Source organism: Jaculus jaculus, chromosome 3 (genome assembly GCF_020740685.1).
Source record: "Jaculus jaculus isolate mJacJac1 chromosome 3, mJacJac1.mat.Y.cur, whole genome shotgun sequence".
In the NCBI taxonomy this organism is placed as follows: Eukaryota; Metazoa; Chordata; class Mammalia; order Rodentia; family Dipodidae; genus Jaculus; species Jaculus jaculus.
The window spans coordinates 150,652,018-150,675,814 of record NC_059104.1 but is presented as its reverse complement, the minus strand read 5'-3'; the positions used below and the strand labels follow the sequence as shown (position 1 = coordinate 150,675,814).

General features: G+C 43.2%; 1 protein-coding gene across 4 annotated transcripts in view; it reads left to right on the top strand.

Annotated features, from left to right (window-relative positions):
- Window positions 1–23,421, top strand: part of Cpeb1 (cytoplasmic polyadenylation element binding protein 1) — a 117,699-nt gene extending 94,278 nt beyond the window's left edge. For 2 of the 4 annotated variants that reach the window (XM_004658217.2, XM_045146460.1), the window contains exons 4-12: window positions 8,531–8,757; window positions 11,150–11,402; window positions 16,173–16,286; window positions 16,582–16,671; window positions 17,919–18,055; window positions 19,078–19,276; window positions 20,974–21,068; window positions 21,832–21,912; window positions 23,157–23,421. In XM_004658217.2, the coding sequence (XP_004658274.2) occupies window positions 8,531–8,757; window positions 11,150–11,402; window positions 16,173–16,286; window positions 16,582–16,671; window positions 17,919–18,055; window positions 19,078–19,276; window positions 20,974–21,068; window positions 21,832–21,912; window positions 23,157–23,267 (1,307 nt within the window). In that variant the 3' untranslated portion in view covers window positions 23,268–23,421. Of the gene's footprint in view, window positions 1–8,530; window positions 8,758–11,149; window positions 11,403–16,172; window positions 16,287–16,581; window positions 16,687–17,918; window positions 18,056–19,077; window positions 19,277–20,973; window positions 21,069–21,831; window positions 21,913–23,156 lie in introns of all 4 variants that reach the window. The other 2 variants (XM_004658215.2, XM_004658216.2) reach the window with 1 other exon arrangement.
- Window positions 23,422–23,797: the final 376 nt, after the last annotated feature.

Below are 23,797 nucleotides of genomic sequence, written 5' to 3'. Positions count from 1 at the left end.
ACTCACAAGCTAGGGCTTTATAAACCTCAAGTTCCACCCCCAGAAACACACTTCCTCCAGCAAGGCTCCATCTCCAAAGTTGGTATCAGCTGCAACCAAACATCTAGAACACATGAGTTTATGGGGGAATGATTCAAACCACCACACTTCCCATAGGACTTGAGTACATTATCTCTGTAGGTAATGGATCAAGAGTGGGAGTGCACTAAGGTAAAGTACTATGTCTGGTAGACTACCTTGGACCCAAGAGATCCAGAGTCATCCAAAGAGTCCATACTCAGAAGGTCACCACTTGACCTGAGGTTATCATAGATATGCAGATTTGGAGTCACAAGTAAAGGGTCTGTTTTCAGTGTTGCTTTCTCCCTTTCTTGCCCTTTACCTTCAGGTGGATTCTCTACAAGCAACCTCAGGATCAGATACACAGCCATATATCTTAGGCTGGAAAAGGCAGCCCTAGTCTAGTAGATAACAAGTGTTTGGTGATGGTGTCCAGGACTAATTCCACTTCAGAAGAGCTCAAGCTCGGAAGGATGTCTTGTAATACAGGCATCCAGTGCCAGGCCCTGCTGCCTTTGCCAGCACTGCCATCAGACCTAGATGCTCCTAGGGAGCTTCAGAAAATTCCAACAGTGACTCAGCTTAAAACCACAGGAGCTGGCATAGAAGGGCGAAAGTAGAGAAAGTTAACAATCATCTAAAAATATCATTGCTGATTTGGTCTCTTGTATTCTGAGGTGGCATTAATGAACTGGAACCCTCTGCCAGGTTGGGCTATAAAGCGACAGTCAGGACTGTAGGGCATCTGACTGGGTCACAGTTTCCAGAAACTTGGCTAATTCTATGGGGCTGAAAGAAATCTCAAACCAGCTTTATCCAAATTCTCCCATTGTTGACATTCTATCCCATTTGCTTTACTTATCAACTGCACATTCTCTATATATTTGTATGTAATAGAGGTTTCTCTGAACTGTTAAAAATGTAATTTTCTTGGTGTTTTTTTTTTTTTTTTTTTTTTTTTTTTTTGAGGCATGGTCTCACTCTAGCCCTGGCTGGCCTGGAACCCCCCTCAAAGTGATCCTTCTACCTCTACCTCCAAAGTGCTAGGATTAAAGGTGTGTGCCACCATGCCCAGCCTAAGTGATCTTTCATTTATATATAACAAAATAGTTATGAACTTAAGATCATTAAAAATTGATATTCTCTTATTAAACAATGATTTTATACTCCCAATTTTTTCAGGTGATGCAATAATTGTCTTGTGGCATTTTCTTTGCATTCTCTCAATATGTATCTATCCCAAACAGTCCCTACCTCCAATGGTTCCCTTCAGTATGAGCTTAGTAAGTCCTGTGACTGTCTTAAATGGTCTTTACAGTGTATTCTGTTGGTTTTGGCCATTACTTTTCCTGAAAGTATTGTTATATTCCATGTCTCTTGTAAATGTGTGTGTGTGTGTCTCACCCCGACGAGTAAGTATTGGGTGCTCAAGGCCTCCTGCTGCTGCAGAAGAACTCCAGTTTTATGTGTCACTTGGTGTATCTGGCTTTTTAGTAGGTACCAAGCAATTGAACCAGGATTTTGTAAGCAATCACCTTTAACCCCTGAGGCATCTCCCAATCCCCCATGTCACTCTTTTGGTTTTTTGAGGTAGGGTCTCACTCTGGCTCAGGCTGACCTGGAATGGCCTTGAAATCTCTGCGATCCTCCTACTTCTGCCTCCCAAGTGCTGGGATTAAAGGCGTGCACCACCACGCCCGGCTTCCCCATGTCACTCTTGATATCTTTGTTGTTCCTTATTTTTCTACTTCTCCCTCTAGCCCCACCCAATGTCTTCAGAAATCAAATGCCTTGGGAAATGTCCTGCATAGCCACATTGGTTTCATTTGGTGAGCTCCTCCATCCCTTGAGCTTTAGTCATCTTTGTGCTGTAAAAGCTGTATTTTCCTTTAAGAGAAATGATTATATATGAAAGCTGTTTGGATGTGGTAAGGGAAGCGATTAGAAACTTAAAGTGGGGGGGGGGCCGGAGAGATGACTTAGCGGTTAAGGCATTTGCCTGCAAAACCAAAGGATCCCCTTTCAATTCTCCAGGACCCATATAAGCCAGATGCACAAGGGGGCACATGCATCTGGAGTTTGTTTGCAATGGCTGGAGGCCCTGACACAGCCATTCATGTTCATATTCATATTCTCTCTCTCTCGCTCTCAAATAAATAAAATACATTTTTTAAAAAGTGGGGCCTGGGAAAATGACTGTGGTTAAAGGCACTTGCTTGCAAAGCCTGCCAGCCTGAGTTCAGTTCCCAAGCCACCCACATGAGCTAGATGTAGAAAGTGGTGCAAACGTTTGTCTGCTGCAGCAAGAGGCCTTGTTATAAAAAATAATAAATTTTTTAAACTTGAAACTTAAAGTAGCAAGCTTAGGTTTTTTAGATTTGAGTTTCTCAAAATTTAATGTATATATAGATCTATTGGAAAATCTCATTAAAATTCTGATTCAGGTCTACAGTGGGATCCAAGGTGGATTTTATTTTTTATGAGAGAGAGAGAGAGAGAGAACTGGCACTCCAGGACCTCCAGCCACTGTATTCAAACTTCAGACACGTGCATCCCCTTGTGTCACCTTGTGCATCTGGCTTATGTGTTATCTGAAGAGTTGAATATGGGTCCTTAGGCTTCACAGGCAAGTGACTTAACCACTAAGGCATCTCTCCAGCCTTAAGGTGGATCTTTAATGAGTTCCTACAGTGGCAGGCCATAGCTAAGTTTTGAGACTCAGTGCATTAGATTCCCTGCTACTTAGTCAGTGAGATTGTTCATCTGTAGTTGAAAGTATTAAATAATTTGAACAAAATGGAGATGTTACAAGAACATGAACACAAATATATGTAATTTTTTAAAGTAGCTAGTAAATGATGCTTTACAGAAAATAAAGCTTAAAATTGGATAGACTCAGATCCCACACTGTTACTCATATACATCAACTGCCCTCTGAACCAGTTTCCTTTGTTAAGATTGAGTAATAAACTTTAGACTTTGGTGAAAAATTCATATTTACCCAAAGTGCTTATGGCATGTGTTAGATGTTAGACAAATGGAAGAAACCTGGCTGAATGTGGTCAGATTATAAAACAGGTGACTGGGCCAGGTGTGGTGGCACATGTCTTTAATCCCAGCACTAGGGAGGCAGAGGTAGGAGGATTGCTTTGAGTTCAAGGCCACTCTGAGACTACATAGTGAATTCCATGTCATCCTGGGCTAGAGTGAGACCCTACCTCGAAAAAACATACATAATCATACATACATACATATGTGTTTATGTATACATACCACATACATATATACATACATACTACATACATATATATGTGTATATGTATATATAGTAGATGACTAACCAGGTGCTGTGAGTTCTTGAGGAAATGGAACTCATTAGTGATCAGTGTGGGTTTTCATGCCATTTTCCATTTAGATAAGCTTATTACCATAGTAAAGGATTGCTGTAGACATAATTTCTGTCATTGGCATAGGAGTTTGACAAAGCCTCCATCTTTTTATAGGCATAGTAGAGTTGGCATGTTATCTGAGGTACCCAGTATACAAACTGATGTGAAAACATGAGGTTGCCTATACTGGCTACCATGTTGCTTATTTAGTCTTTACAATAACACCTTTTTTAGGTGAAAGTATAGTTCTCATCATTTCTCTTTGTCTTCCTTGGTGCCCACAGATATTATCCCTGTGAGCCAGTATCCTCTCTTGAGCATTGTTATGCATACTTTTCTATGCTGTGTATCAATGCAGAAAGCAAAGTTTTCACTAAAAAGGGAATAAGAAAGCTTATTCTACAACAAATATGAGTGACTATGGTCCAGGAACAAAGATTCAGGTTACCTCGGATGCCATGTCCTAACACAGTAATAGTTTCACAAAGGCTGTTTTTTTTTTTTTTTTTCTTTTTTGCAGGAATGGTTGCTTATGCCTTTATTTTATTTGGAGGGGAAGAGGCAGAGAGAAAGAGAATACAGGTGCACCAGGGCCTCCAGCCACTGCAAACAAACTCCAGACGCATGAGTCTTCTTGTGCATTGGCTTATGTGGGTCGTGGGGAATTGAACTGGAGTCTTCAGGCTTTGCAGACAAATAACCTTAATCACTAAGCCATTTCCCCAGCCCCATGAAGGTTTTTTATAATAACAAAACACCAAGAGAGTCATAAATTAAGGTGGCCAGGTATGGTGGCACAAACATTTAATCCCAGCACTCAAGAGGGAGAGGTAGAAAGATTGCCATGAGTTTGAGGCCAGCCTGGGACTACTGCATAGTGAATTCCAGATCCGCTTGGTTTTTATAATAACAAGACAAAAGAGAGTCATAAATTAAGGTGGCTGGGTGTAGTGGCATAAGCTTTTAATCCCAGCACTTGGAAGGCAGAGGTAGAAAGATTGCCATGAGTTTGAGGCCAACCTGGGACTACATAGTGAATTTCAGATCAGCTTGGGTTAGAGTGAGACCCTATCTAAATAAAATAAAATACACTGGTGGAAATTGTAGGTGTAGATGGGTTTCAGCAAAGCAAGGAAGTCTCTCAGGTATTACCTAATGGCATTCTTAGCCTTTGGGCTGGTGGATGATGTGGGTCTGTTTGTACATTCCAAAACGGATTTTACCTGATAATCACAAGGATATTAGGTCAATCACAGAGGTGGGCAATAAATGGCTATGAAAGGGGACTAAAATTAGCCCAACATACTTTGCCTCTGGACTTGTAATGTTCCAGCTCTCCATGATCTCAGAAGTTATAATTAATTAATCAGCCTTATAGAATCTTGAGCACAGGTATGGTTTTTTTCCTGGGAACTTCAGTTCACACATGTCTCCCTCAACAGCTCCCAGAGCTCTCTGCTGTGCCACTTGAAAGTCTCCTTTTCCAGTATTAACAAGCTGTCCCTGATCTTGTTTTTCTCTCAATGTCTGTTAGCTATAGACTTTTCTTTAAGGTGTTGCTTTGCTAGGTGGAGCCTACTCACTGTCCCAGCCTCATCTACCTTGGGGTCATTCTCTTTGTTCCTCCTTACCTATTTCCCAGTCCTTTCCCATCTGATGATTTCAGTTCTTACTATTTTAAGCCCCAACACAACTATCACTAATGTGTGCATAGATAACCTCTCCAGTGTTTCAGACTTCACACATTCCACTTCAGCCGCCTATATCCTGTTTCCATATCCTGGACCTTGCCCTCATCAGAAATCTTAATTCCCTTCTCTTTCCTTTTGCATTTCTCTTAGAGGTGTCAGCCTACGGAACTAGCTGGCTCTCCATTTCTCTGCTCCCAACCCTTACTAACAAGCTTCTGTCCTTAGCCTATAACATATGATGCACTCTTTAGCTCCTCTTTTGTTGTCATCACTTCTGTTCTTTTTCCTACTCCCATGAGGAAAAATAATCACATCCCTTGGTAGGTCCACTAGCCATCCAGAACTACCTGAGTTCTGTTGGACAAAGTGCTATAAGTCCAATTTAAGTGTGCCATCACCCTCTTAGCTGAATTCTAGCTGGAAACTGCTGTCCATCTTTACTTTCTCTGGCCAGCCTCCTCTGCTACCCTCAGCAGTTTTTTAGACTATCTCTTCAGTGTCTTCCAGTTATCTTCAGGATAATATCAAAATTCTTTAACCTGGGATGGAGAGATGGCTTAGTGGTTAAGGCACTTGCCTTCGAAGCCAAAGGACCTTGGTTCGAGTCCCCAGGACTCACATAAGCCAGATGTATAAGGTGGCACATGCATCTGGAGTTTGTTTGCAGTGGTTGGAGGCCCTGGTGTGCCCATTCTGTCTGTCTCTGTGTGTGTATGTGTCTGTGTGTGTGTGTGTCTGTCTGTCTGTCTGTCTCTCCTCCCTCCCCCCCTCCCTCTCTCTCTCTCTCTCCCCCCTTTCTCTCTCTGCCTGTGCCTCTTTCTCAAATAAATAATTTTTTTAAAAATTCTTTAACCTGGATGTCAAAGCTCCTTATTACTTGATTGTTCTCTTATTGTTCACCACCCTAAGCTTCTCTTGGTAAAACGTGAAGGAAGAAGAGGCCCGCTAGGGCCTTGGTAGGATTTTAAAGACTGCTGTATACCATCTGTGCTTCACAATGTTGTTAGGCCAGGCTTTTACAGCAGCAAGGAGGAAACGCTAGCGAGTCTGTACATGTCCTGCCCTCTCCAAAGCTGGACTCTGATATTTTAATTTTCTGTTTATTTCAGGCAGGGACTTAATAAGGATTACTTGAGAAATATGGCAAGGGTTATTTGTAATGAGTATCAGAATTTAAACATTTTGAGACATTTAGTTCCAGCATACAGTTAAGACTTAGTGTTTGAAAACTACTTTAAAAGGTCTAGGTAAAAGACTATTTCCTTAAAAATAAAATAGTATAAAATAAAATTAAGGGCTTAGTGGTTAAACACTTGCCTGTGAAGCCTAAGGACCCCAGTTCGAGGCTCGATTCCCCAGGACCCATGATAGCCAGACACACAAGGGGGCGCACACGTCTGGAGTTCATGGCTGAAGGCCCTGGCGTGCCCTCTCTCTCTCTCTCTCTCTCTCTCTCTCTGCCTCTTTATCTTTCTGTCTATTGCTCTCAAATAAATAAATAAATAATAAAAATTAAAAATAAAATAAAATTGAGACTAATCATACAGATATTGGCCAAGATATAGAGGGACTGATTTTTATTAAAGCATTTTGACAGTACAGAATAATAATTAGATAAATTCATCCATAATATCCCCTATGTTAGAAATGAAAAAGTTAAGGATACATACACCTACTATGTCTTTATCTGGAAGGGGAGGTCATATGCCTGAGGAGAGTGGGCAGGTCTAATTCCATGGTAACAGATGCTTTGGATCTTGTGCATATGTTCTGTAATGAATGTCAGTGTTTCTGGAACCCAGAGAGCATGCTTTGACTTTGAGGTTTATTCCTGCCATTTGGAGGCTTGGTAGGCTACCAGCTCAGGGTAGCTTGTATTTTCATGGAATTATTAAAGCTAAAGTGGATCTAGTTAGATAGCCACTGTTGGATCAAATTAAGGCTTCCATTGGAGGCTAAGTATGTCCATCTTTCCATGGCAAAGCCCTTTTACTTTTCACCATGGTAGATGAGAGGACGTAGTTCACTCAGGTACCTCATTTCCATGAGACCAAGTGTGTGTGTGTGGGGGGGGAACCTTCCCTCTCTTGCTTTCCCTTCTTCCTTCTCTCTTGTTTTCTTGATTTTTAAAAAATATTTGAGGGAAAAAGAGGCATAGAGAGAGAGAGATTGGGTTCATTGGGTCCTCCAGCCACTGCAAACAGACACATGCACTACCTGTGCATCTAGCTTACATGGGTCCTGGAGAAGTAAACCACAGCCCTTTGGCTTTGCAGGCAAGTGCCTTAACCACTAATCCATTCCTCTAGCTTGAGATATATATATATGTACGTGTGTGTGTGTGTGTGTGTGTGTGTGTGTGTGTGTGTGTGTGTATCAAGATTTTGAGTCAAGATCTAGATACGTAATTCAGTCTGTCCTGGAACTCTCAATCCTCCTGTCTCAGCCTCCCAAATAGCTGGGTTTACGGACATGTTCCACCACATCAGATGGTATTTGTGTGTATCCGTGTGCACTGTGCATTCTTTGCTGAGCACTTTACATCTGTTGTCTGATTATTGAACCCTCCTAGTAATGTTATGAAATACCTTAGAATTGAGGAGCTGGTTCAGCAGTTAGAAGTGCTTGCTTGAAATAATTTATATTCTACCCAAAAGGCCTGTGAGAAGAAAGTGGAAGCTCAGAGAAGCAGAGTAGGCTAGGGCTCACAGTAACCCACAGGAGGTGTCAGATCTAAGGTTTTATCGCAACTTAGTTTGTTGGATAGTGGACTTCATAAGGGCATTCTGCTTACTTCCCAAATATTTCAAATGAGGGCTGCATAGAAAATCTTACATGAGAAGCTTGCATAAGGGAATCTCAAATGGAGTGAGTGGCATGCTTATGCTATACTAGACTTCCAGTGTGTTGCATATAATTCTGTGTTTTAGCAGTATGGCATTAGAAAAGTGGAGCTGTAATCAACACACTGGCACACAGTAAAGGAGTAGAGTTTAGGTTACCTTGCTGTGCTGCAGGTATCTAGACAGTCAAAGCAGCTGTGACCAAGTTTCCCACATACTGATACTGACTGACCTTTAAGCCTGATGACAGAGAGCAGGGGATTTACTGTTGAGTTAACAGAAGCAGCTCTGCTTTCTATAACTTTATCTACAGGGGCTTTGGTGACCAGGTCTCTAAAGTGGTTGGTTATGTATACATTATACTGTGTTTCCAGGAGTTGGGACAATGGGAGGAGTGAAAACCACTGGGCCCCTCTGTAAAACCATTCATCCTCAACAGAATCAAGGGTTCTTCCTTGGGTGACTGTGGAAGAAAAGGGCTCTTATCTGGGGTGGGGGACATAAAAAACTAAGAGGTCCTTGTTTGTTTGTTTGTTTTGTATCCTAGTATTGAGCATGCTCCAAAACCCACTGGGAAATGTCCTAGGAAAAACCCCCTTGAGCTTCCTGCCTCTGGATCCTCTTGGGTCTGACTTGGACAAGTTTCCAACATCCTCCTCAGTTAGAGGATCCCGCCTGGACACCCGGCCCATCCTAGATTCGCGTTCAAGCAGCCCCTCTGACTCAGACACGAGTGGCTTCAGCTCTGGATCAGATCATCTCTCAGATTTGATTGTATGTAACACACTCACAAGGGTAGGGGGGAGCATGGAGGCAGAGCTGTCTGTGTGTCAAAAGGAAAGGAAGATATAGTATCTGTCTTAGAGCTTGAAATAGTGTGCCTGCCCGTTGATGGAGTCTGGGAGGTGGGCCTGTGGGAGGATTGGAAACCGCTGGGCCCCTCCTTTTGAATACCCAGGAACAATACATCCTGAGTTAGGGACTGTCTTTTTACATGTTATTCTAAGAGCTGTTGGAAAACAGTTAATTTTGAAAGTAAATATTGTGTCCTTAGATATATTCTGTTTATTGAAGTACAAGGGTGTTTTCTTTAGCCTTTAAACAGTTATCATTTATATACCTCTGTGTATAATATCTTAGAGTTTACAACTGCTGACTTAACAAATGACAGTAATTAGCAAGATTTTAGATAGTGACTCTAGTTCCTGTACTTTTGCACTGACCCATGCCATCTTACAGTCTGAAGTCACGAAATTTATACATCTTATGTTCCTTACCTATAGCCATGTATAACATGTATAGTATCCATGCTAAGTAGAGTTGTCAAATGGATTAGAGTAGATGAAGAAGATAGAAAAAAAAAAAGGATAGACAAGCTTGGCATGGTGGCACACGCCTTTAATCCCAGCACTCAGGAGGCAGAGGTAGGTGGATAGTCATGAGTTTGAGGCCACCCTGAGACTACACAGTTAATTCCAGGTCAGCCTGGGCTAGAGTGAAACCCTACCTTGAAAAAAAAATAAAGAACAGAATGGACAGTATATTTAGGAAACAGAACTGAGTTCATGTGAGATTGGCAATGAGACATCTTCCTGAAATAAAATACAATTTTAGGTGTCATCTAACCCTCAGTTTTCTATTACCAAAACCCTTGAGCTGAATATTTAATGAATAAGACAGCTCATTTTCTTGCTTTTATTTTCATAGTTTTTCATTCATGCCTTCTAGAGCTCGCCCTGTCTTCTTTTAGCCTATCTTAGGCAGTAAGTGCCAGTATTGGTATTCCCATTGCCCATTGATTTTTCTGTTCAGACTGGGATTCTAGAAGGCCAACCACAAGCAGATCTCTTTACTTCTCTAATCTATAGATCACACTGTCATACATATGTGTGTATTATGTTTAGAATGCTTTAGTTACAACTCATCTTGGCAGTTTACCTCATGACTGACTAAGAGAACTTTCTCATATATTCTACTTCAGAGTTTCCTGGAGAGGCAATAAGGCTAACACAGAAGAGGAAATAAGACAGTTTTCAAATTTTCAGAAAATATCATCACCAAATTTTGATTTTTTTTTTGATATTTTAACACGTAAAGCCCCATCCAGGTTATATAGTAAAACTCATGTCCCCAGACATTTGTGATAGAACAGAAAGTATTTTGGCATTCTACTTCTAGGAATATGACCAAGTAAAACATAAACTACATCTTATTCGTGAATCTGAAAACTTGAAGAACCTGTAAATGTGTAGCAGGATATGGTGATGCATACCTGTAATCCCAGCCACTTGGGAGGCTGAGGGGAGACTGAGACACAGAAGGAGCAAGAGTTTGAGGCCTAGGTAGGGAACATATTGAGACTGTCTCAAAACAACCACCACTTGGGAGATGAGTCACTTAGCTGTAGCTGGTTTCCTAAGTAAAATGTGATAAATTCATTAAAAATGGTTATGGAAGGTTGTCAATAAAAAGTTATTAAAATGGTGATGAAAACTATCTGGCAACATCTATGTGAAGAGATGGAGGATCTATTTACAGTATAACCTGTAACTAGCCTTAAAAATGAATAGGAATAGGTAGGGTGTGACGGCAAATTAATCCCAGCACTTGAGAAGCAGAGGTAGGAAGACAACCATGAGTTTGAGGCCATCCTGAGACAACATAGTGAATTCCAGGTCAGCCTGGGCTAGAGTGAGACCCTACCTCAAAGGAAAAAAAAAGTAGGAAGAAGACTAAAAGAAATACTGAGTAGGATCTGGGGAGGTGGCTCAGCAGGTAAAGTGCATGAGGACCTGAGTGGGACTCCATCACCTCCTAAAATGCTGGCTGTAGGGCTACCTACTTTTAATCTCAGCACTGGGAAAATGGAAGCAGGCAGATTCCTAGAGCTCTCTGGGTAGCTAGTGTAGCCAAATCAGTGAGCTGTAGGTTCAGTGAGAGAACTATGTTCCAAAAGATAGGTGGAGAGTGACTGACTAGAACACCTAATGTCAGCCTCTGGCCTCCATACACATACTGGTGCATAAGCACCTTCACGTACACACACTAAAAATGACACATACTAAATGATAAGCATGTTGGGTACTTTAATAATTTCTGTTGTGATTATTACTTTATAGCAAAACTGTCTTTTAAAAACCCGTATCTTCCTTTTTTCCTTCCCTAGTCAAGCCTTCGCATTTCTCCTCCTCTGCCCTTCCTGTCTCTGACAGGGGGTGGTCCCAGAGACCCTTTAAAGATGGGAGTTGGGTCCCGAATGGACCAAGAACAAGCCGCTCTTGCTGCAGTTACTCCCTCCCCAACCAGTGCTTCAAAAAGATGGCCAGGAGCTTCTGTATGGCCATCCTGGGACCTCCTCGAAGCTCCCAAAGACCCTTTCAGCATCGAGAGAGAAGCCAGACTACACCGGCAGGCTGCAGGTGAGTGTGGCTTGGTTATATGGGGCATGAGACCTCATTCCGAAACAGAAGAGTAACTTTTGTTTACCGTGGACTCTAACTCCAGAAGAAGCTCTGGATGCATGGTAACGTCTTCAGATCTTTAAAAACCATCTGTTGGGTGCTAGAGAGATGGCTAGTGATTGAGGCATTTGCCTGTGAAGCCTAAGGACTCAGGTTCAATTCTCCAGGTCCCATGTAAGCCAGATGCACAAGGTGGCACACATGTCTGGAGTTTGTTTGCAGTGGCTGGAGTCTCTGATGTGCCCATTCTTTCTCTCTTTCAGATAAATAAAGTATTTTTTAAACTTATGTTGTGTGGAGTAAGGGACAGCATTCAGGCTAAGATTAAAGAGGCAAATAACCTTATACACTGGCTGTGCCACAGTATATGGGGTTAGCTCCATCTCTCACTGTGGGTATCCATGGAAATGGCTGTGTACTACCCTTGTTTTGATTCTTTCATAAGTATCCACAAGAGAAGGCCTAGAAATAATGCCTCCCCACTGTCACAACTCATCTTGGGGCTTTATAACCTGAAGCTTTCTGATAATTATACCCAGGGATGTACTCAGGGTGGGTAATCCATTTGTAGCCTTTAAGCCTCAGGGGATGTCCAGTCTTTTGGCTTCTGAGACACATTAGATGAAGAATTGTCTTGAGCTGCATAGTAAATGATTGAAGGAGACTAACTTTCTGCCTGTGGCTTGCCAAAGTATATACCTGTTTATTTTTCATGTCATTGCAATAAAACCATGCAACTGAGTTACAGAAAAAAATCACAAGTTTTTATAATGTTTTAGATAAGTTTATGATTTTGTATTAGGCCACAGATTGAATACCCCTAAAGGTACAAGATGTCACCAACTGCCCTGACTTCTCAGGAACCCTTTAGGTTCTGTCATTTAAATAATCTCAAGTACATATTAAATCTGCTTTTTATCTTACTTCAGTGCCTAGAAGTATGAGCTATAAATGTTATGTTTCAGAGACATGGTCACTATTCTGAGGTCAGCAGTTGATTACTAAATGAATGTTTCTCTGTTACATTTGTTTCATAGTCTTCAGTTTGTCTTTCTATTCATAGCACTAGTCTATATCTGACTCTGCCCTAACAGTGCTAGTGCCCTAGTCACCTAACAGTTTTGGCTGTCCAAAACTGCTTTCTGTTGTGTCATCATTTGGAATGGTATTACCTTGCTTCAAAGGATGCCATTATATTCTGTTTTTGTCATAACATTTTACTGACAGTGTCCAGTTTCTCGCTGTAGCAATACATTAGGCCTGTGGCTTTTAGGTAATGGTCTTTATATCCTTATCCTGAGTGAAAATGATAATTTCTTTCACTGCATGTCTGACTTCATGCTTAAGGAAGAGAATAAAATAGATAAAGACTAGCCAGTCCTAACCCAGGTCAGTCTGGTGTGAAAAGGTTGAATTGGTTACCAAGAATGGGCCTCTAGAAATGGGGATAGGCTAGTCACAAAGTTCTGTTCCCACACAGCAGGAAGGGCCTCTTCACATATTTGGGTTTGACATAGTTAGGAATCTGAGGGCTTGGGACCAAATTTTTTTATCATAAAATGTGGCATCAAGGAAAGCTCTGTGTCTGTTCAGGTGCTTATTGAGAATAGCTTCTGGTAGTTGTAGATTGTAGTTCTGACTTTGGAAACAGCTGTGACATTCCTATCTTGTTGAGTTTTAATGGAGGCTTTTTTGTTTGTTTTTGGTTTTTTGATGTAGGGTTTCACTCTAGCCTAGGCTGTTCTGGAATTTACTATGTAGTCTCAAGGTGGACTCAAACTCATGGTGATCCTCCTACCTTTGCCTCCCAAGTGCTGGGATTAAAGGCATGTGTTACCACGCCTGGCTTTAATGGTGGTTTTTATTTATTTTTATTTGGGGGGGGGATTGGTTCACCAGGACCTCAGCCACTGAAGACACTTGCGCTGCCTAGTGGGCATATATGACCTTGCACTTGCCTCACCTTTTTTTTTTTGTTCATTTTTTATTTATTTATTTGAAAGTGACAGACACAGAGAGAAATACAGAGGGAGAGAGAGAGAATGGGCACGCCAGGGCTTCCAGCCACTGCAGACGAACTCCAGACGTGTGCGCCCCCTTGTGCATCTGGCTAACATGGGACCTGGGGAATTGAGCCTTGAACCAGGGTCCTTAGGCTTCACAGGCAAGCGCTTAACCGCTAAGCCATCTCTCCAGCCCTCACCTTTGTGTGTCTGGCTTACGTGGGACCTGGAGAGTTGAACATGGGTCCTTAGGCTTCTCAGGCAAGTACCTTAACCACTAAGCTCTCTCTCCAGCCCTAATGGTGGTTTTTATTAGCAGTGTCCTAAGTTCTGTGGTTTATGTATTCAGAGCCAAAATAGACAAACAGCATTCCTCTTTTGAACTTGGAGATGAAAACCTATCTGGACCTATAGGACATTATAAATGAAATTTCTCTATTTACTCTCAGGTATTTATACTTAGTACTATAAAAAAATAGCAATATAAGCCAGATGTGGTGGCACACACCTTTAATCCCAGCACTCAGGAGGCAGAGGTAGGAGGATCGTTGAGATTTCGAGACCACCCTGAGACTACATAGTGAATTCCAGGTCCAGCCTGAACTGGAGTGAGACCCTACCTTGAGAAACAAATCAAACAAACAACAACAACAAATATATATACACACACATATACACACATATACACACACATATACACACAGAGCAATATAAAACTGCCTTGTGCTTAACATATCAGTTATATAATTGGAAGTAGCTTATGAGATATGTGTGTGTGTGTAATTTTTGTTTCAAGGTAGGGTCTTGCTCTAGCCTAGGATGACCTGGAATTCACTATGTTGTCTCAGGGTGTTGAATTTATGGCACTCCTCCTATTTCTGCCTTCCAAGTGCTGGAGTTAACGGTGTGTGCCACTAGGCCCAGAGTCAGAATTTTTTACCCTATACATCTGGTATTCCTTTCAGTTTTATTAGAAACAGGACTACTGAGGTAGGATTATCGAATTAGCTGAGGAGTTTGATAAAATATCTTTTTTGGCATGTGTAGTATATGTGGTGTATGTTTGCATGTATGTGATTATGCAGATGTTCATATCCCTGCATATGTGTGTGGAAACCAGAGTATGTCAGATATCCTCCTCTGCCACTCTATCTTGTTTCCTTAAGAAATGGTCTCTTGAGCCAGTATGGTGGTACACACCTTTAATCCCACCACTCAGGAGGTAGAGTTAGGAGGATCACCATGACTTTCAGGCCACCTTGAGACCATATAGTGAATTATAGGTCAGCCTGGGCTAGAGCAAGACCCTACCTCAAGGAAAAAAGAAATGGCCTCTTAGACTGGAGAGGAGGCTCAGTGGTTAAAAGTGCTTGCTTGCAATGCTTGCTTTGATTCTCCAGTACCCGTGTACAGCCAGATGCACAAAGTGGCACATGTCTGGGGTTTGCAGCTGCAGGAGGCCCTGGTGTGCCCATTCTTTATGTATCTGTCCCTCTCTCTCAAATAAATAGAAATATTTTTTTTAAAAAAAGAAAGAGGGATAGAGTGGGATGGAGAGATGACTTAGTGGTCAAGGCACTTACTTGCCTGTGAAGTCTAAGGACCCATGTTTAACTCTCCAGATCCCACGTAAGCCAGATGCACAAAGGTGAGACAAGTGCAAGGTCACACATGCCCACTAGGTGGTGCAGGCATCTGGAGTTTGATTGCAGTGGCTGAGGTCCTGGGGCACCCATTCTCTCTCTCCCTCTGTCTCTCACTATCTCTAAAATAAAATTAAATTAAAATTAAAAAAAGAAAAAAGAACAGCTATAGAAATGGCTTAACAGAGCCGGGTGTGGTGGTATACACCTTTAATCCCAGCACTCAGGAGGCATAGGTAGGAGGATTGCTGTGCGTTCGAGGCCACCTAGAGACTACATAATGAATTCCAGGTCAGCCTGGGCTAAAGTGAGACCTCACCTCGAAAAACTAAAAAAAAAAAAAAAAAAAAAAAAAAAAAAGGAAAAAGAAATGGCTTAGCAGTTTAAGCACTTGTCTGTGAAGCCTAAGGACCAAGTTTGATTCCCCAAAACACTACGTAAGCCAGAGGTACAGGGTGGCACATGCATCTGGAGTTCGTTTGCAGTGCCTATCCTCTTGCTTTTGCGCACACTCTCATAAATAAGCAAAAATAAAATATTTTAAAGAAAAAGAAATGCTCTCTTAAGTGATCTGAAGCTCATGCTGTTTTTCTGTTAGGCTGACTGACCAGCAAGGCCCAGTGATCCGCCTGTCTCTGCCCTAGTGCACATTGGGGCTTACAGGGATGTGCAGCTCCATCTGACTTTTTTTGTTTTTGTTTTTCGAGGTAGGGTCTCATGCTAGCCCAGGCTGCCCTGGGATTCACTATGTAGTCTCAGGCTGGCCTCAAAATCACAGTGATCCTCCTACCTCTGCTTCCTGAGTGCTGGGGCTACAGGCGTGTGCCACCACACCCAGCCTGACATTTGATTTTTTTTTTCCCACAGGGGTGTGGGGATAAAACTCAGCTCCTTATGCACAGCAGGCACTTTTACCCATTGAGCCATCTCTCCAGCCCCCAATGTGTCCTATCTTTCTGAATAGTCATGGATATTCTCCCAGGAAGCCAAGTTGGAATTATGGCCAGTTTGTCTTCCTGACAAGTTCATCCTAAGGAAAGGTAGTAATTTGACTCCTTGTTTCTCTCTGTCTCCTACCAAAGCTGTGAATGAAGCTACCTGTACCTGGAGTGGCCAACTTCCTCCCCGGAACTATAAGAACCCCATCTATTCTTGCAAGGTGTTTCTTGGAGGCGTTCCTTGGGATATTACGGAAGGTGAGCTACCTCAGAGACCTACTACAGCTGAAGGTGTGGCATGTCATTCAAGAGCATGAATTCTGGGCTCCAGGCCAGATCCTGAACCTCTGCCCTAGCACAGGTTGGAGTAGTTGAGCAGACCAGTGCTCCCATAGTGCTTCTGTGTCTGCTGCTTAGGCATTAGACTGTGGGGTTTGTTCTGGGTTGTGTGTCAGAACAGTGAGCCTGTGGGGAGAGTACTAGTGATCGTGCATGTGTGCCCTTCTTGGGTGGACTGCATCTTAGCTTTTGCTGTTCTTCCCCACCTTTGCAGCTGGATTGGTTAACACCTTCCGTGTTTTTGGCTCTCTAAGTGTGGAATGGCCTGGTAAGGATGGCAAGCACCCCCGGTGTCCTCCCAAAGGTAATATGCCTAAAGGTAATAAAGACATGGTAGGAACTTTTTTTTCCCCTTCCCTAATATGTAACTGCACCACATGGTGCTGGGATGTCACAGACGCATGCTGGTAAAATGGTGTGGGCACTCCAAGCATAGTTCCTCTTCTACTTTGCACATCCCTTTGCTTCCTCTGCATTAATGGCCAGTCTTACATTGCAGTGGGAACTGCCTCTGTACCCCTTCCTTGTGCACTTCCCTCCAAACATGAACCCCAGAAATGTCTTCCCTCTCTAATAAAGTGTTTGGAGAGCTTTCCCTTGTCTACTTTTGCTGCCCAGTTACGTTGTTGCTTGTCCTAATTCTGAGATTCCCTTTGGAGTTGTCAGGAACAAGAACCCAGCATCTGATTCCTCACTGGTCTGAAATGAGATCCCTTCCCTATAGAAAGGAGCAGGTGCTATTTTCACTCTGCCCCATCTTCACTGAACTGAACCAATGGTTTAATTAGGCTTTTAAAGCAATATCTACCTTCCCTGGCAAACTGACCATAAATCTGCCATCCTCCCTGGCTCTGACCTGAGCATGTTCTGTGTTCTGGGACAGAGCTTTGTGGTACTGGTGGGGTTTTCTGTCCCAACTTGACAGTTCTTCCCTTACCAGAGTGGGGGATGGTATAGATCTCTCTCCTGACCTGGACATAGGCATAGCAGTTGCTTCCATTCAACAAGGCTTTTCCAGGAGAACAAAAATGTATTTGGGGCCAGGCATGGTGGCTCATGCCTTTAATCTCAGCACTTTCTAAAGGCATAGGTAGGATTGGTATGAGTTTTATGCCAGCCTGAGAATAGTGGATTCCAGGGAAGCCTGGAATGCAAAAAGGCCCTATCTCAAAAAAAATAAAACAAAAAATCTGGGCATAGTTGCACATACCTTTAATCCAAGCACTTGGGAGGCAGAGGTAGGAGGATATCCATGAGTTTGAGACTACATAGTGAATTCCAGGGCAGCCTGGACTATAGAGACCCTACCTCAAAAAATATACATACATACCTAATATATATATATATATTGGGGGGGGGGACTGGTAATTCATCTCAGTGATAGAGTATTTGCCTAGCATGCACAGTGCCCTGGGTTCAATCTCCAGCACCACATACACGTGTGTATTTGAAGTCTCCTCCTTTGGAAGGAACTCATTGCTGTAAAGCCAGGTAGGAGAAGTAGCCACATGAGGGGGATGATAAGGCATCTTTTCTTCTCATTGGGAACAGGGTATGTGTATCTGGTGTTTGAACTAGAGAAGTCTGTCCGGGCCTTGCTTCAGGCTTGCTCTCATGACCCACTGAGCCCAGATGGCCTGAGTGAATATTACTTCAAGATGTCCAGCCGAAGGATGCGCTGCAAGGAGGTGAGTTAGTAGGTATTCTTTCTGTGTCTAGGCAATTGGAGTATGATGGCACTGGATTTATTTCTTGAAGTGAAGGATATGTAAGATGACAGTCAGAAAGCATTCCTGCTGAGGCAAGAAGTATGTTCTTGTCCCACTATAAATACACCATTATCTTCCCAATTACATTTTTAGAAAAACCTTTTAACTCTTAATGAAGTGGGAGGGAAGTAATGATTCTTTCTTGCTTGCCCACCATGCTCATGCAGTCTGACTTCACAGACTTTTGTTGAAGAATATCATTGGCCCACTCTGTGCCCATTGCCACCAGCCTTGTCCAGGTCTTAATCACCTGTCCTTTAAACGAGTTTTAATTTCTTTGGTTTCTGCCTCAGATCTCTTCGTGCTTCAAGACATTTTAAGATATTCACAGACTTAATCTTTAAAAAGTACTAGCTGTTATCTCACTTCATTACAGGTTCCTCTGCCTGCCATACCAGGTCTCATTCTAGAGTCAGGGCATTCAGAGGCAAAGGACATGGCTGGCTCCTGCTCTGTAGCACCTTAGGTGTTCGCATGACTTTCCATCTTTTCTTTTTCTTCCTCCCTCTCTCTCCTCCATTGCTCCAGGCAAAAAGTCTTCCTGTGCCTACATAAGACCAGTAATTGTCTCACAAATTAAAACATTCTCCCTTCTCTATCCTGTAGAATCCTAGCTTTTAATTTCTCTGTGAATCTTTCCTTTTTCTAGAACTCTTGTTTCTTTCTTGAGAATTCATGCCCTGTCCACCAATGTCCATGGCCCTTGGTTGGCATTCTGAGTCCCTAGGCACATAAGCTTGTATCTCTGGCTTATTCTCCAGGGTGAATGTTAGTCTACTGTTTACTTTCACCATCTATATTGGGTAGGTGATGATGCCTTTCCCCTGTTTGGGCTTCAGCAGCCCCAGCTGTAACTTCTCCAGCACGTGTTCCCTGCCGTACAGAAGCCTCTCTATCTGTAGCAACTCTGACACTGCTGATATATCTTTGGGGGTTTCCAGGTACAGGTAATCCCCTGGGTCTTGGCTGACAGCAACTTTGTCCGGAGCCCATCTCAGAGGCTAGACCCCAGCAGGACGGTGTTTGTTGGTGCTTTGCATGGGATGCTCAATGCTGAGGCTCTGGCTGCCATCTTGAATGACCTATTTGGTGGAGTGGTGTATGCTGGGATTGACACAGATAAGCACAAGTATCCCATTGGTGAGTGTCCTACTTCTGTGTGGGAAAGCTTGGTGCCCCCTGGGAGTAGATCAAGATTGTGGTGTACTTCCCTTTGGGAATGAAGAGAGACTCCTGACCCAGGTTTGCAGATCAGCATATACAAATGGCATAGCATCTTTCCCCAGACAAGTTACCTGGTCCCTTCTACTCCTACTTCCCATGCAGGGAAAAAAATACGGGCTCTAAGATATGATTGGTGAGAATGAGGAAAGAACTTTGTTGGAAACTCAAAGTTCACAGCCAAACCAGTTTGGAACAAACCACAGGTAATATATTGCAGTAAAAGACCATAATTTCCTGAACTTGCCCAGTTTTTTTATATATATATAAAATGTTCTTGAAAAGTTCTGGTGGTGTCTAAGATCAGAGATGAGGTCAGGTCGAAGGAGGGTTTTCTGAGCACATCAAGAAACTGCAGTCATGGCTTGAGCCTGCCCCAGAGAAAGAGAAGTCTGTAGGCCTGACCACTGGGTTTTGATCTGCCCCTCTGAGAAAGGTCAGTTCCACAGATAAAATAGTATCAGTAGCTGGGTTTGGAAGTGGAGCGGAGCCTGATCAAGATGTGGCTAACCCACCTACCCAGATTCTTAATCTGCCCACCCACACCGAATCTGGTCAGGAAGGAGCACATTGTGCTCATCAGTGCTGGCTGCAGATTGAGAACAAGGACTTCAGAGGCTGCAGGAGCGGAGGTGGCACTTGGCAGGATGGGACTTCTTCTGGCTCTCCAGCTAGTTCTCCAGAGTATCCCTGGGGCCAGGAGGAGTTTGGCTGCTGTGCCTGCCCTTCAGAAGTGTTTTGTCTGTGTCTTGGTTATACCCTGAACCCTTTATCCTTATCTACATATCTGTACTGGAAGAGCCCCTTTCTTCCCTCTTTCCTGAGTGGTTTATACCAAAATAGTCTATAATTACACTGTCCAATGTGGTAGTCACTAGAAAAATGTGGCTTTTACCACATTAAAATATTTTGGAGCCAGGCATTGTTGCACGTGCCTTTAATTCCAGCACTTGGTAGGCAGAGGTAGGAGGATTGCTGTGAGTTCAAGGCCACTCTGAAACTACATAGTGAATTCTAGGTCAGCCTGAGCTGGAGTAAGACCCTGCCTCAGGAAAATAAAATTTACATATATATATATATATATATATATATATATATATATATATATATATATATATATATATGGACACATGGGTTAAATAAAACAGTTTTGGGCTAGGGAGATGGTTCAGTGGTTAAGGCACTTGCCCACAAAGCCTAACAACTAAAGTTTGATTCCCCAGATCAGTACCCTTGTAAAGCCAGATGCACAAAGTGACACATGCATGTGAAGTTCATTGGCAGTGGCTAGAGGCAATGGTGTGCCCATTCTCTCTCTGCTGCTGGGCGTGGTGGTGCACACCTTTAATCCCAGCACTAGGGAGGCAGAGAAAGGAGGACTGCTATGAGTTCAAGACCAGCCTGAGACTACATAGTTAATTCCAGGTCAACCTGGCCTATAACAAGACTCTACCTCAAAAAAAAAAAATTATTATTCCACAGTTCTTGTTTTTTATGTGGCTATCACAAAATTAGAATACATTTGTCAAACAGCACTGGGATAGGAAAAGGTTCCCTGAATGTTGAAGAGAATATAGAATTTGGCTAGAAGGTAAGCTCATGCTTGTTGTTCCCAGGGTCTGGTCGTGTGACTTTCAATAACCAGCGTAGTTACCTGAAAGCGGTCAGTGCTGCTTTTGTGGAGATCAAAACCACCAAGTTTACCAAGAAGGTGAGTGGGCTGGTTTATGCTTACTCTGAGAAGTGTGTAGACCCAGGGCAGGCCGGATATGAGGGAAGTGAACCAAACTGCAGAATTAATGAGTTTAGGTTCAGGCGGGCCTTTGTCTTTGTGGACTCAGGAGGGAGAAACCTAAACTCTTTAGCTGCCTGAGTGTGTGGGAGGGGTGCCTTCCTTTTCTGTGGTATTTGTCTGGCATTGCTGAGCGGCCTGACTTCCCTTGTCCCATCTTACCTGCATCAAGCCTGCTGCTGTTAGAGGACTGGAGTTCAGTTTACTGAGAAGAGCAGGCAGCAAGGTAAAGTATGTGGCTGATTCCTAGAGGCAGCCATCCTTATTATCTCTTTGTGGTGTGAGGCTTTCTTCTCTAAGATTCCTGTTAGGCCCTGGGCCATAATCCTGTCTATTCTCACTTAAAACAAATATCCTGGGCTAGAGAGATGGCTCAGCCATTAATGATGCTTGCTTGCAAAGCCTGATGGACCAGGTTCAAACCCCCAGTACCCACGTAAAGCTAGATGCACAAAGTGGTGTATGTTCCTGGAGTTAATTAGCAGTGGCAAGATGCCCTGGTACTCCTATTTTTTCTCTATCTCTCTCCTTCCCTCCCTCCCTCTCCCCCTCTGCTTACAAATAAATAAAAGTATCTTTAAAATAATACCCTGTATTACTGTGGAGCCAGTAATGTGCCCTTACAGTCCATCTGGCCTCCTAGTGAGAAGAGCTATTTCATCCTCCTGTTGCTTTTCTGCAGGTTCAGATTGACCCCTACCTAGAGGATTCTCTGTGTCATATCTGCAGTTCTCAGCCTGGTCCTTTCTTCTGTCGAGATCAGGTGAGTGCCCTGGGCACTGGATATGTCTGTGAAGTACCTACCTTAATTAAAAATTAAGCCATTTTTGTGACATTGAATGTTAAGGGTTCTGAGATAGGGCTGGAGTGATGGCTTAGCAGTTAAAGGTGCTTACTTGCAAAGCCTAATGGCCTGAGTTCTGTTCCCCAGTAAAGCCATATGCACAAAGTGACACATGCATCTGGAGTTCATGTGCAGTGGCAGGAGGCCCCACGCACCCCTACTCACTCACTCTGAGATAGCTTGTGATGTCTAAGAATACACAGGAGGGAATAGCAGTCATAGGTATACTACATATGAAGTTAACCTGAAGCAGTTCGGGTGGCTGGGCCCCCAAAAGTAAAGGCAGGAATGTCCTTAAGTCCAGTCTCCACTTTAATTATTAGAGATCAGAGAAGGATCTTTCCTCTCCTTATCTCTTGACTAAAGGTGTTACCTAGATCTATTTTTTCATGAACAACCTGAGTCCCTCAGAAGGTCCTCTTTCCTAGAATTTGAATCAAATCCTGGCATTGTGGTAGGTCAATCAAGTTCAGCCCCTAGAACTTGGCATCATGGCTGGCCTCTTCCTGAGCCAGCCTTTAGCCCAGACCTGTCAGCTGTCTCTCTGGCTCACCTAAACCTGAAAAAGGTTATAAATTCTTACCAGAGAGACAAGCTCTCTTGGCTGCCCAATCATCTCTCCTGAACTTACAGGTTCCCTAGTTAGCTCTTCCAATGTTCTCCTATGTTGGCAACCATGTGATAAACTGCTCTTTAGGAGGTGAGAAGGGCAGAGAAAATGAGAACAGCTATAATGCTGAAAGGAATGAGGGAAGCTAAATGTTTATGGAAGGCACTCACTGAAACAAGAATGGATTCACCATGGTTGGTCAGCTCTGTTGGGATGAGAGGGCTCCCAAGAGACCATCTCTTAGCATCACAGAAGAAACCAGGGGTTCTCTCTCTTTTTTTTTTTTTTAACTTTTTATTTATTTGAGAACGGGGGGGTGGGGTAGAGAATGGACATGCCAGGGCCTCCAGCCACTGCAAACGAACTGCAGACACATGTTGCCCCTTGTGCATTGGCTTACGTAGGACATGGGGAATCAAACCCGGGTCCTTAAGGAAGCACCTTAACCGCTAAACCATCTCTCTAGCTCATTTTCTCTTAAAGCAGAGCAAGGCAGAAGTTCCCTTATGTCTGGTACCAGCATCAGTGTGACATCTCTGTTTCCCTAACCCAGGTCTGCTTCAAGTACTTCTGCAGGAGCTGCTGGCACTGGCGGCACAGCATGGAAGGCCTGCGCCACCACAGCCCTTTGATGCGGAACCAGAAGAACCGAGACTCCAGCTAGAGAAGCTGGCCTTGCCCCATGGCCTGTGGCGCCCAAGGCTGGCAGGTCAGGCGGCAGCCTGTACCACCCTGCCCCTGGTGCCCAGGGAGCTGGCTTCCCAAGGACAAGGGAAAATTGTAATCACCTTTGCACTTGCTGAATCTTTGTTTCTGCACTAATTAATGCACAATGAGTTTTGTCAGGTTTTGTTTTCAGGGGGTGCACCAGAGCAAGGACCCTCTGGCTCACCTTCCAAGCGACTCTAGTTTTCCCAGATTTTAGTTCTTCATTTTGCAAATGAAAAGTAAAAAAAAAAAAAAAAAAAAAGTCCAGAAGGTATTGACACAGATGCCTACATCTAGGTTTATTTATTAAAGCGCTCTTTCCATTCTTTGCAATGCTGATGGTGGTGATGCGCAGGTCTCATTGGTCTCATTCTTGCAGTTGCCATACAGTGCCTTTCCATTTATTTAACCCCCACCTGAACGGCATAAATTGAGTGTTCAGCTGGTGTTTTTTACTGTAAACAAGGAGACTTTGCTCTTCATTTA